Consider the following 15,177-nt stretch of genomic DNA (forward strand, 5'->3'; position numbering starts at 1 on the left):
CAACACTTGTATGATCATCACCAATATTTGTCATGAAGTTGTTGATGACAGACAAGAATAATTAGGCCTGTATCCAATTCCCTGCGAAGTGCAGCTGCACACAAGGCAGTATAATATGGTACCCCAACAGTAAAGCATCCTGAGACCATTCATATGTTGGGTTGCTTCTCAGCCAAGGGAGTGGGATCACTCACAATTTTGCCTAAGAACATAGCCATGAATAAAAATGGTACCAAAACATCCTCCAAGATCAACTTCTCCCAACCATCCAAGAACAGTTTGGTGATGAACAATGCCTTTTCCAGCATGATGGAGTACCTTGCCATAAGGCAAAAGTGATAACTAAGTGGCTCGGGGGACAAAACATCAACATTTTGAGTCCATGCCCAGGAAACTCCCCAAACCTTAATCCCATTGAGAACTTGTGGTCAATCCTCAAGAGGCGGGTGGACAAACAAAAACCCACAAATTCTGACAAACTCCAAGCATTGATTAGGCAATAATGGGCAGCCATCAGTCAGTATGAGGCCCAGAAGTTGATTGACAGCATGCCAGGATGAATTGCAGAGGTCTTGAAAAAGAAGGGTCAACACTGCAAATATTGATTCTTTGCATAAACTTAACGTAATCTACTATATAAAAGTGAAAATTTGTCCTTCTGTCTTTCTATACAAATCCACAGTTTACAAGCCACAATCGTAAAATTTTACATACGAGCATATTAAAACACGGCGGAGGCAAATAAAAAAATTTGAAATCGAAATTAATTACTGTTAATTTTTAATTAATGAAAAAACACAATTTTTGCATAGCATTGGCCCTCTACAGGTCAGGTACGGAATTACAAAAGGATTTAGCTTATCTACTATTTTTTCTTTTCTATCTTCTCTACTATATCAAAGCAAAAATTTGTCCTTCTGTCTTTCTATATAAATCCACAGTTTACAACCGAAGATCGTGACATTTTACATACCAGCGTATTAAAACATGGTGGAGGCAACTAAAATTTTTTGAAATCTAAATTAATTACTGTTAATTTTTAATTACTTTAAAACCACAATTTTTGCTGGATGCTCATTGTGGGGCCTCACGGCACATGGGTAGGGCCTCGGAGCAAGCGTTTTGTGTTGTCATGTTTTGTCATGATCTTAATGTTTATTATCGAAGAGAGCTTTAGCAGGCTTTGCCAGCATTCTCAGCTCTCTGACTATACCAAATTATGCAACAACATTTACTTCTTTCTTCCAACTGTGTCAAAATTATGACTTTGCAAGGACCCTGATGTACTGTGAGCTGCCAAAATATTATACATGGAATGCTTCTCCCAAAGTTTTCATGCGTAGAAAACAGGGAGTCGCTGTAGATGGTCATCCAGGTATCAGAGCAACAGAAGCTGCTGGCTGTGTTTACAATGTACATCCTACTAATTTTTAATGCTTCTATTTCCAAAGTTTGCTTTACACCGTTACAGGTCCTACATCCTTTGAAGACATCAGGACTGTTGATGGGGAAGTCTGTCACACTTTTCGTGAGGCCTGCCTAAGGAGAGGTTGGTTGGAGGATGATGTGTAAACAAACATTCTTAAAATCCCGGGCAATGCCGGGTACTCCACCTAGTTGTCAATAAAAACCTTTGACACTTATCAAATACTTGTAATTTTACTTCAGTATACCATAGCAACATCTGACAAAAAGGTCTAAAAACACTGACGCAGCAAACTTTGTGAATACCAATTCCCAAAACTTTTGGCCATGGCTGCACTACGTGCAGCGCCGGGACGTGGCATGGGATGCAGTCAGGAATCGGCGGTTGGCTTCCCGACAGTCTAATCCCGGCAGGGGTCCAATGACAGGCATCGAGATCCGACGCTTGTCATTTTACCTACGCCGGGAGCCCGACGCCCGGCATACCGATCGAAAGTAAGCTGGACGTCGGCGAGGAGGTGAGGGTTAGGTTAGGGGCTCCCGGGGGGGACTTAGGGTTAGGCACATCCCGGGAGGGTTAGGTTTAGGCTAGGGGAAGGGGGGGTTAGCATTAGGCACCCCCCCGGGAGACTTAGGTTTAGGCTGCGGGGAAGGGGGGGTTAGGTTTAGGCACTAACAGGGTTAGGGTTAGACACTTGGGGGGGAGGTTAGGATTAGGCACCCCTAAGGGAGGGTTATGGTTAGGAGGGGGGGTTAGGATAGTCAATAGTAAATATACTTACCTGTCGGGATCTTCACTGCCGGGCTTCCGCAGGTGGGATTAGAACCGCCGGGCATGCGTCCGGCGGTATTCCATACCGATCCCCATGGCATGACATGATGCAAAGGCAGTTGGCCTGGGCCCCTCCAAGAAGCCCAGGTAATTAGTACACGCTCCCCCCGCCCTTTCAGCACCTCTTATGAAACTATGGAACTGGGTTGTTCAACACTACTGCACATTTGTGGACAAATGGAACACATAAGACATGTAGCTAGTTTTTTTACACAGGTGCAAAATGTAAGCGCCAGTCTGATGCCATGGAGCATGGCATAACGGTGCAAACACTCTGTAGTAAGCTAATAAATAAGAGGAACAGCAAGATATGACATAACAGGCAACAGCAAGCAGGGTAGTTCCTGTATATGCTATTTATTTACCGATGAGCAGACAGAAAGATTGCATTAACTGTACCATTACCTAAATCCCAGGATAAATAGGAGGACAATGGGATAACCTGTAAATGCAATGTGTTGTAAAGGGTTAAAGAGTGGCATACAGGTCAGCACTCCCTAATGTCTTGTATCAATGGTAAGGGGCAGACACAGAAAGCCCATTAAATAAAGGTGGAAGTGTTCAAGTGAATCGATTAGTCTGGCTCAGTACCAGCTGGACAGTGGTGCCAGGTCCTTTGGGCTGTGGTTTCTCTGCAGGGTCTTAACCCTGAATGAACGGAAATGAGTTTGCTGCAGAGAGACCAGCCTATTCATAGGCCTAAGAACAGTGGGCCAGCTCTGATAGGCATGGTGCACTGACCAGCACAAGGAATACGGACGCACCTGTCCCCTTTTACAACAGGACCTATTATTATGTGTAATCTTAAAGGTGCAGTACATAGTAAAGGAATATATTAAAATCCAGCATGAGCCTATAATGAATTGCTCTCCAATCCACATGGTGCAGGGCTTTGCCATGAAATAGTGTATAATGTAACGATACTATTTTAGCAACCGAAAGTTCAAATATGGCGCAAATGAAATGTCGGTGTTAACCCATTGTTACCTGGCACTATACTAGAGCCAATGAATGTGAAAGAGTTAGTTTTTTTTTTTTTTTACTCATAACTAGGCTGAGTAATCCTGCGCTGTACTTTAATTTGGTTTTAATTTTATGGGCCTCGTTTTAACTGCTTGCCTTACAGACCTTTATTCCTTACAGGAACAGTTACCTCATAAACACAAGATCCGCGCTTCCTATACACTTCGCCTTCCACCTCAAACTGCACCCCCCCCTCTCTCTCTCTCTCTTTCTCTCACTTTTATTACTATGGCCTTTTCCATTTTTTCTGCTTTGAGCTCGGGACACAAATCTCGCTGCTATTGCAGTGTGTGACATCTCCGCTCGTTTGCCGCTGCTCATTAACAAACAATACTGCTGTGAAATTGGTTTAATGACAAAGTAATAAAATTGCTATTCTGCTCACAGAGAGCCCGAGGCATTCTTAGGCAGGCTCTGGGTGCCAAGATACATTAAGTTGCTTATTCGTAAAACAGAGAATCATCTGGTTCTAACCTCCCCTCCCTGTATACGTTCTGTCTTTCATCTCCTGATAAAAAAAGATGTATTTTCATAGGTATTTCTCTGAGCCCGCATAAGATATAGAGGCAGAGCAGGGTTCTCTGGGCAAACATTGGCTTCACCCCAATGGAGGATGCAAAAACACCATCTCAGGGCATTAATGTCCATTACACTGGAGTGTAGAGGAATGTTCTCACGCAATCTGAATGGTTGTCAATCTGTCTCCCCACACATGTGGAGTGCTCTTATTCAAAGAGGCATCCCATCTAGGTCCTCTTCATGCATATAGATAGACCAATGTTTGCCAAATGTTACGCCCCGCCTCCCACCCCAACAGCTCATGTTTTCAGGATTTCTGAGCATGAAAACAAGTAGAACAATTACTGATCCACCCAAGTGCCTATTCATCATCGCTAATGGCCCGTTTACACATGCGGAAATGCTAGTTTCCACATGTTTAGGTAACAGGCTCCGCTCTTTCCTATGGGAAGGGGATCTGTACTGCGAAGAGGGATCCCTCCACCCACTTTGCACTGCATGCCCTCTGGCAGTGTGCACATGTGCACTGACTAACACCGTTGGGTATGGATTGTGAGGACGGCTGCTTTTCAGGGCAGTTGTCCATGCACTGGAACAATATTGAATTGCTCTGGTAATAGGGGATCCAACGCCACAATTCACTGTAGGTAAGATACTAGAGTATTGAGGTACTGTAGGGGCATATTGATGTATATGCCCCTAAGTCACCTGCGCATGATTAAATAAATCATGAAAACATGAGCTGTTGGGGATGCATGACTATCCGGTTTGGGAAGCATTGCTAGACCACACAGTACATCACACTGGACATTTGATACAATGAAAACATTATATATATTATCAATCGTCATTGTGATACGTGTTTGCCAATGGGTTGTAAGGAGCTTAGTTTTTCTCCTGATGTCAACTTGGCTCAGTATTTTTGGAGCTGTCTTTAAACAGTTCCATTATCACACCCACTTCTTGGGATTCAATAATACTCTGCTTTAATTATTTCTAAAATTAGTAATCCTGAAATCCTGGCCTAGACAACCAAAATAATTTCACAGTTGCTTCAAGAGGTTCTTCATATCTGATTGGGAGGAGGATAGGCAGGCAGACACCACAGAACACAAGTGAGTAGATATTTAAGAAGAGTGTTAAGCTGGGTACACACTATGCTATCTGTCATACGATATATCGTTCCCTGCGGATCGGAACAATATATCGTGCAGATCGTATAGTCTGTGCATGTACGGCGGTCGGTCATTGTAACACAGCAGATGGGACGGTGAAATGAATGACTCCATGCTGCTATCACACGGTCATACACCAGATTGTGTAGTGTGTACGGTCAGCGCAATATACTGTATAGTTCCATTGCATCGTGCTGTCGCTGGGTACACACATTGTTTAGTGTGTACCCAGCTCAACTCAATATGAATAAAAAGATTAAAATTAAGGGTTGGGTATGGATTGCTGGCAGTCGGGATGGTCTGTCAGAATACCGACAGCAGCATCCCGACAATCAGAATCCCGACACCCATCAGGAAACAAGGTAAATCTAACCCTAACCACTACCCTAACCCTCCCTCCCTGGTGTCTAAAGTTAAACCCATCCTCCCCCCTAGTGCCTAAGCCTAACCTCCCCCTCCCCGCACCCTAATCCTAACCCTCCCTCCCTAGTGCCTAACCCTATCCTCCCCCTCCCTGCACCCTAAACCTAACCCTCCTTTCCTGATGCCTAATCCTAACCTCCCCCTCCCTGCACCCTAATCCTAACTCTCCCTTCCTGATGCTTAACCCTAACCCTGCACCCTAACTCTCCCCTAACTGGTGATACTTACCTTTGGGATGCTGTCGGTTCGGATACTGGTGCTGGAATCCCGATGCTGTCAGGATTTCGACATCGGTATTAGACCGTCGGCATCGCGCATGCCGGGATGCCGACCACATCCCAAAATTAACATGGGAGTAATTATACATAAGATAATCAAGTTATATAATGTTACACCATTGTGGGAAGCCTATAGTACAAGGTGCCAGAAGTAGCAGTTAAAGATCTGGGAAGTGTCTAAAAAAGATAAATAAGATAGTAACCTACTAGTAATTACGGGAAGCATAGCTTTGCCTGATATATTGTAGTGTTTGGCTTATACGGTATGAAAATAGGGCCAAAACATTACACAGTATCAGACCACACCCATTTTGACTCCCACAACCTGTACTATCCTATGAAATTCAGGACTATTTGGAGGTATTCCTAATGTAAAGATAAGCTGCAATATATAGGGCAACCTCACAGTTTCAGAAATTGTAATGTACTTTGCAAACAGAAGATAGATAAATAGTAAGCTAGGGACTCACAGGATACAGTGGGGGCATATTTATCACAATCCACCTTATTAATGTGGATGCTATAAATATTTTTTGTACATTTGCAAAGTAAAAATGAGTATCTTCAGCGGATTTACTAAAATGCTGTTGCCAGGAGACCGGCTGAAATAAGAGTCCGTCCTGACGAAGAGCTGGAAGCATTGTGATAGCGTAACACTATAACATGCTTGCTGGCTCGGCCTCTGGCGCACACTGTGCATATGTGACATCGACAAGTCAGTAGCCCATAGGCTAATATAACGTAATGCCATCTCCAGGCATTATACTAGTGGGGACAAACATTTTGGAGTTTGGTAAATTTGACAGCTTCACAACCCCCATATATGGGAGATGGGTAGATGTACCAAGCCTTGGAGAGTGATCAAGTAGAGAGAGATAAAGTACCAACCAATCAACTCCTAACTGTTATGTTACAGGCTGTGTTTGAAAATGACAGTTAGGAACTGATTGGTTGGTACTTTATCTCTCTCCACTTGATCTCTCTCCAAGGCTTAGTACATCTCCCCCCCTAGTGCTGTATTTTTCACAGTTGTAAGTCCTCCATATTTTCTTAGCAAATGATAAGCCTGTAGCTAAGGTAATGCATATATTCTCAGAGATACGGCATTTCACAAATGGCTGTTCTACACACGCTAAGCAACAAAACACTCATAGCTATGAGCTTCTTTGTAAACCAACATATGCTGGCAATGAGAAATGGGGTGAGGACTTTTTATCTGAGTTTGCATTCACCTGTAACCCTTTCACACTCTTTTCCGGCCTCTAATCACTCATTATCTCTGTGTGATGATTACCTGCCAATCTGCTGCACAGTTTTAGTTCCTGGAACTGTCACCTTTAACCAGAATGAAACCTCAGTTTGCTCCCTGCTAATGAGTCTGATATCTTATCACTAAAAGTTAGGGAGAGTTTCAAATCTCGTGTTTACCTTGCAAGGTGAAGGAGTGAAAAAGACAAACAGACTTTGCCATAGCTTGTAACCACTGTATATGTTTGCATCTGTACCAACAGCATTATAATTTATATACTGTACATTAGCTTGTAACCACTGTATATGTTTGCATCTGTACCAACAGCATTATAATTTATATACTGTACATTAGCTTGTAACCACTGTATATGTTTGCATCTGTACCAACAGCATTATAATTTATATACTGTACATTAGCTTGTAACCACTGTATATGTTTGCATCTGTACCAACAGCATTATAATTTATATACTGTACATTAGCTTGTAACCACTGTATATGTGTGCATCTGTACCAACAGCATTATAATTTATATACTGTACATTAGCTTGTAACCACTGTATATTTTGCATCTGTACCAACAGTATTATAATTTATATACTATACATTAGCTTGCAACCACTGTATATGTTTGCATCTGTACCAACAGTATTATATACATTAGCTTGTAACCACTGTATATGTTTGCATCTGTACCAACTACCAACAGTATTATATACATTAGCTTGTAACCACTGTATATGTTTGCATCTGTACCAACAGTATTATATACATTAGCTTGTAACCACTGTATATGTTTGCATCTGTACCAACTACCAACAGTATTATATACATTAGCTTGTAACCACTGTATATGTTTGCATCTGTACCAACTACCAACAGTATTATATACATTAGCTTGTAACCACTGTATATGTTTGCATCTGTACCAACAGTATTATATACATTAGCTTGTAACCACTGTATATGTTTGCATCTGTACCAACAGTATTATAATTTATATACTATACATTAGCTTGTAACCACTGTATATGTTTGCATCTGTACGAACAGTATTATAATATTTATATACATTAGCTTGAATCACTGTATATGTTTGTAATGTATCTGTACCAATAGTAATTTATATACATTAGCTTGTAACCACTGTATATGTTTGCATCTGTACGAACAGTATTATAATATTTATATACATTAGCTTGAATCACTGTATATGTTTGTAATGTATCTGTACCAATAGTAATTTATATACATTAGCTTGTAACCACTGTATGTGTTTACACTTGTACCAACAGTAATATACTGGATAAATAATTACATACATATATATAGAGAGTCAGAAAAACTGATTGTTATTGCATGTAAAGAAACTAAAATCCTCTTGATGTAGGGAGCTTGTTTCTAGAATCCTTGCAACTAACAACCATTCAGCCAATAACAGTTATCACATTAATCTACATTTCTCCAGTCATTATTGTGAAATCAGACAATGATATCTTTTTTTGAGCATGAGTTTGTCCTTTCCACTTACTTTGACTTATTTCCTGATGTAGCTATTTTGGCAGAACTGTTTAGTATTCTCATTTATTTAGAAATGTCCTCATTTTTTTCCCTATTTTTTTACTCAATACCATACGCTTTGTATCCTTCATTTCCACCACCTATACATGAATAATGTGTACAGAACGCAATGTTTAGGATACATCAGACATCAAACAGTAAACCAGGGTCACCCCCAAGCTGAGGTGGTAAGGAATATATATGAACCCCTACCCCTTCCCCATATTTTTACAGCTTACTTATTTTTATCCCTCTGGGATCTTTCAGTCAAGACTGCGTTTTTTATCTTTTGATATGATGGGCTGGTATGAAGTATCCCTCATGCGATATCTACCCTGTCTGTAAGACATCCCCATTGTCTTTTTTATCCATCCTTTCAGCTTACTGAGCATGTGCAGGATATAGAAATGTCACAGGTACTTTAGCTAACAGGATGGCCCTCATCAACAGTTATGCCTAAAGGTGTGCGTGATTTCAGTTCCAAAAAACAGGATCTTTGTTTGAGTTGGCCAAATATAAAAGCGTACAGATTGGATAGAGGTCAGGGTGGCTGGGCATTTTGGTAGCATTTGGGCTATCTTTGTCTAAATTGGGCAAACTAGCCATCAAAATCACTACATGGGGTAGATTTACTAAAGCTTCTAAAATAGACAAGTGGTGGTGTTGCCCATAGCAACCAATCAGATTCTGTCTATCATTTTCTAGAATCCAATAGAGAAATGTTAGCTAGAATCTGATTGGTTGCTCTGGACAACACCACCACTTGTCTGTTTCAGAAACTTTAGTAACCCTACCCCCATGTTTTACCAAGTTAGAGAGGTGGGCTGCACCAGCCAAAAAGGAGGAAGAGACATTTGAAGCTTAATTGCATGTATGGGTATTTTACTATCACTGCACTGTATTTACTCATTACTGAGGCATTAATAATAATGCTAGACTTTTAGTGCAGCAAAGCACCATAGGCTTTATTTTATCTATGAATGAGATCCCCTGTGTTAGATAGGAACGTCATGTAATAAAACCATATTCCAACTGACAAACATATGTTTTAGTAAAGGAACAACTGACCATATAACCCAGTCACATAAACTTGCTCTTTGTCCTCTAGCTACTTTGGAAATTGGATTTCTACTGTCTCAAATTTTCAAGAACAAATACAACAACAATAACAACAAAAACAACAAAAGAAAGAAAGGCGATAAATACAAAAACCTTGATAGAACATAACCAAGTCGCCCCCCTTCCCCTCCTCCCGAAGAAAAGAGGGATCTCTTGGCTGAGAAGCTTTGCTTTGTACTGTGTATCACTGTGTATCAGTCTCTTCTCTAGGTTAGCAGTTTATTTCTACATTAATCACGTAGACAGAAGCAAGGCAACTCAATTTTCTGCCTCTCTAGCTAGGCGCATCACTTTCTGTACTGCACTCAGCATGGAAATGGCTGCACCTAAGCTGTGGTTACTGGTTTAATTGAAATGCTATCCACACTATAGGGTGCATTAAACTCTGATAACAGCAGTTCCTGTGGCCAACTTAAGTAGCTTTAAAAAAAAAAAAAAAAAGCAGAGAAAAAAAAAAATTGCCCAACTGATAAGTCAGACAAACCAGCTAATTCTCTGTGCGTGTCTCTCATTGTGATCCGTAAAAAATGGGGAGGGGGGAAAAATGAATCAGAGAACCACGAAAATCAATTGACCCGCTGGTGGCTCATCAGGAGCTCAGGCTGATAAAGCTAACGGCTTTGTTGGTGTCTGCCTGCCTGCACAGCACAGATAGAGCACTTTGTAAATCAACCTGCTTTGATAAATATATTAAGGGAAGCTGTGAATAAAAGGCGAAGGCTTCTCATTTGTAAATAGAGCCGGCTACATGGAATTAGAATGATAAAATAGAGTCCCATGTAATTAAGTTTGTATTAGTACTGAAATCCGTGCAAATACTATCCCTGAATTCTGAAAGAGAACTGTCGTTTCAATTAATCTGAACATCACCCCGGAATGTCGGGAACAAAATTAAGCCTGTGATAAAAACCGGGGCCTGTATTTTGATAAGTAAATCCAATATCATTTCTCTGCGGCTCTGATCGTTGTCTGAAAATCCTGCAGCTTCTCTGCTCCCCCTCCCTGTGTGTCTCTCTCATCCAGCCCTACAGTCAGGGCTAATCCACACAGAAAGGTATCGTTCTAAGGCTGACTGTGAGATATCAAAGCAGGTCGTGTGTTGTCAAGATGGGCCAAAAAGAAAAAGCACAAATCACAGCAACCTGCTCAGGAACTTCAGAGCCCATGTGCTCTTGTGAAGACCTCTAATAGCGGTATTGTAACATATAGCTAATAGGGCTCTGACTACAGAGGCTTGGAACCCGGTCACATGGAATATAGATAAAACTGAAATAGAACCAATTTGCATTAGATGTTCTGCTAATTGGCTGGTTCCAAGTGACAATAAAGAAACATGACCTTCTGTACAACTGAAATTATTTATAACACTTGGATCGCGTCTAGGCTCAGTACAAGGAGATTATACAGAAAACACCAAATTAAAATAATGTAGTATAAAACCTACACCATGGGTACAATTGGTGGGGAGATTGCAGAAGAAGTGCATAGAGTATTTCTATGTATTGATGGTACACAATACATGTCAGATATGTCAGTAGCCTTACAAAGCTAGAAGAAAGGGCATTTTACATACAGTCTATAAATAAACAGTACATGATTTGGGAGGCTTAGACAAGAGAAGGATTAAATAGTGGGGAATACTATCAGTGCTCACACTCTTTTCCTGCCCTTTCAGCGACTAAAGCCATTTCAGTTTCAGTAGTATATTTGTAGCATGTTTTCTAATACATAAATTGCTGGTCAAGGCTAAGTGGGAGTATGAAGCGCTTCCAGATGATTATGAACACAGAGGTTCTCTGAAATATGGAAGCTGAGAGCCCCTGCTGTAGACAGCATAAATCAGCTTGTTAAAAGGCAACACCAAGTAGCTTTTAATCAAATGTCACAGACTGCAGCACTATACTTTCCTTCCCTCATTAAAAACAGAACCATGAAAGCATCATTGGAGCACTAGAAGAATTGCATCTGCTGTCCTCCACTGTACACCTCACCAGCCTCACCAGTGGAGGATCTAGGGGGAAGAGGGGGAATAATTGGGGCAATAACCCCTCCCCCCCGCCCCTAGCGCTGCTCCCACAGAGCCCATTGCAATGAAATCTCTTTCACTGGTAAAATAGAATCTACATTCCGGGCAATTAAAGAGATTTTGGGTGACACGTAAACTGGTCATGTGACTGGCTGGGACAGGGATGATTTGTTTTCCCTGCTCTACTACAGGAACAGGGAGATAACATATCTGAAAATCACCATAAAGGGGACTTGTTTTTTGTTTTGCGTATGAGTCATACTGCACATGTGCCCAGGGGAGCAGATAGGGGAAGAAGCGAGTACTAATATACCCGGACCGGGCTTGCTAGAAGGGCCCGGGTCTGGCGCTCCTCCCTCTTATCTCACAGCAGCCCAGCACACGCTGCTGTGTGCTGGGCTGTAGTGGGAGACTACTCATGGGGGCTGAGCAGCAGCTGCGGCAGTCTCCTATGCCTGTGGGAAGTGATCACACTGATCGCACCCCCCGCTGGCTTTGCACTGTGCTGAGGGGCTCTCAGCGAGCAGTGTTGCTGCATTTTTTTTAAAACCTAAAGGGGCGTGGTCACCACTCCCATGCTTAGGTCACGCCCCCTCCCTGGGTGCGGCTTTTGACGCCCCTGCATGCTCCCAGTTTCATTACTGATGGCAGCTGCAGTGAGTACTTGGGTGCAGAGTGACTGACCATCAAGTAGCGATTGTTACAGGTAAGGGAGGGAAGGGTGGCAACTGAAATGCAGGCGTGTTGCTACAGTTTTGGTGGCGTGTCTGTGACTGCGAATTCGTACGCAGTGGTTAAGGCTCCAGCGGCTTACTTCTGATGGACATTCTAAGTTACCATAGGGATGCTGAGAACATCAATGCTGCGACCGTAGTGAAACCGATCGTCCGTCTATGTCTGCAAACAACAGAATTGAGAAGCTGCTAGTGGGCACTGCATACAGGATCACAGCTACGACGGGAATTACGTCAACCCATACTTGCCTACTTTTGACTAAGCATTTCAGGGAGACTGTGAAAGCAACACCTATGAGTGCGGCTGGACAGTGGACGTGCACTGCTACATCTGAGAGGCATGTCATAACTTTGATTTACATACAAAAGTAAACGAGCCCCAAAGCAGTCAGTAAGATCTACTTGTTGATGAAAATACACTGATACTCTTCAGAAAATGCATTTAGCCATAGGGATCATTGTGCCTTATAGCCAATGCAGGGAAATGATACTAATGATTCCAATTGAATGTATATCCTTGTATATATATATATATATATATATATATATATATATATATATATATATATTTTATATGTATATAAATATATATATATATATATAAAACAGCTTCACAATGGGGGGTAAGGTGCAATCAGGGAGATTGCTAGACTCTTCAGGGAGATTGCTACTATATTGGAAGTTGATTTTACAGGTACAAATATACAGCTTGAAAATGACACGAACTCAATGTTTAATTGTTATTTATTTTAACATCTGCTTTTAAAACTTGAAATCTATCATCTAGGAATTTACCATTGTGAAAACCAGACTAAATTATGTGTAATGAGGCATTTACTGTAAGTAGGCAGACTTTGGAAGTACTATATATAATATATATATATTAATGGATATTCTATCGAGAGTGTTTTTAAGGGGGTTAGGGGATAATAACAATGGTGTTTGCTGGAAAACTGCAATGGGATGATTGGAAAAATGATAATGAGAATTCTACATAAAGTATAGCGTCTGCCACTTAAAACTAATATAAATTACTTACAAACTAAAGAAATTCAGTGATTAGCTCACACAATGTTAATATGGGCCAATCTGAAATTGCTTTACAAAGTCACAATTATGTGTTGAGTGAGTTTACATATAGACATAGTAGTAACCATGTGCTGCATGCAGAGGGGGTCATACTCACCAGTTATTTACTTGCAATATAGTCAGTCCTGTGTCTTGTGCTAACTGTTTCTTCTGTTCCTCTGAGGGGTATGGATGCTGTAACACAAGAATCAGAAAACTTCAGAAATGCACTGAAATAAAATGCATAAATAATAATAATAAAAATATTATCTGCACAAGACAATGTTGTTAAGGTGGGTGCACACCTAGTGACCTAGCAGATATATCTGTAGATGATGGTCGTTCATATACACTGAATGATCATCATCTTCCAGGCAGCGGATGGTCCCGCTGGTCGGGGGTGGAGGCGGGTCCGCCCCCTTCCCCCCGGTGGCTGCTGCATGTATACGGGCTGGCTGTAGACTGCCCATACCCACTTGCCCATAGACAGATATATCTGTCCATCGGCTGTGCAGCACAGCCATTGCGATATGTCTGTGAACTACGTCGTTCACTGACACACTGGTGCACACTGGCCGACGGGCAGCAGATAAATTGACCGATCAATTGATCGGCCATTATATCTGTCAGTGTGTACCCAGCTTTAGCCTGGTAGCAGAAAACCATGTTGGGCAGCACAGACGGTGTAATGGTTAGCATTACTGCCTCACAGCGCTGAGGTTGTGGGTTCTACTAACACTACGGCCCTAACTGTTTGGAGTTTGTATATTCTCCCTGTACTTGCGTGGGTTTCCTCCGGGTACTCTCATTTCCTCCCACACTCCAAAATATATACTGGCAGCTTAATTGGCTCCAAACAAAAAAAAAGAACCCTAGTGTATGTTATAGGGAACAGATTGTAAACTCCCCTGGGGCAGGGACTGATGTGAATGGCCAACTATTCTCTGTAAAGCGCTGCGGAATATGTGTGCACTATATAAATAACTGGTAATAATAATAATATTTTTTATTATATTGTTTAATAATTTTTGCCCCATTCCCACAAAGAAATGTTAAAGTTTACGTTCCCAGCTGATTGTTTGGAGGACTTTAAAGTAATGTTTTGTTGTATGAAAAATGATTGTACTTTTGCTTGCTCTGCACATTTGTGCTTACTCATTGCCCTATGTGGAAAGAAACACAGGCAGTACAAAGACAAGTAATAAATCACAGTTCAGAAAGTGGGGCAGTCAGTCTCCTTACTGCTCCTATGACACGGTTCTGTGAAAGGGCACAGGAGTCCCATCCCTCCTGTTTGAACTGCACTGTTTGCTCAGGCTGGAATGCTCCATTGCCAATACATTAGCCCAAGTCGAACAATAAATATCATCCATTCAGCACCAAGCAAACTTTTTCCGCTTCTATGAAGGAATTAGCCAGGATGGGCTTGGAGAGCAGCGATGCAATGGGTTACACAAGTCCCCCACCTCTCCTCCCCAAGCATAGCCGGATAGAAACTAAACCAACAGCTTATTGTTTGTGTGCCAAATGCATAGATTTTGGGAAAGGAAAGAGACACTAGGATGCAATTTGTGATGCAGAGCTGAGTGTAATAGTATGTAATTGTGATTAATGATACAGAAGGGCCCTTGCCTAGGAGAACTGGCAGTCGTCACTCTGTGTCTGGTTCTGCAGGTACTGGCACACAGTCACAAAGCAGGGTTAATTCTGTTTGTATGTATACCACGGCCTTTTAATATTCTGC

General features: G+C 41.6%; 1 protein-coding gene across 6 annotated transcripts in view; it reads right to left on the reverse strand.

The window, feature by feature from the left end:
• MEIS2 (Meis homeobox 2) overlaps window positions 1-15,177 on the reverse strand; it is a 166,141-nt gene that overhangs the window by 29,284 nt on the left and 121,680 nt on the right. For all 6 annotated transcript variants that reach the window (XM_088456581.1, XM_088456579.1, XM_088456582.1 and 3 more), the window contains exon 9: window positions 13,552-13,628. In XM_088456581.1, coding sequence (XP_088312707.1) covers window positions 13,552-13,628 — 77 coding nt within the window. The remainder of the gene's footprint in view (window positions 1-13,551; window positions 13,629-15,177) is intronic.

This window comes from Taudactylus pleione, unplaced genomic scaffold (genome assembly GCF_031769625.1).
Source record: "Taudactylus pleione unplaced genomic scaffold, aTauple2 ptg000707l, whole genome shotgun sequence".
Lineage (NCBI taxonomy): Eukaryota > Metazoa > Chordata > Amphibia > Anura > Myobatrachidae > Taudactylus > Taudactylus pleione.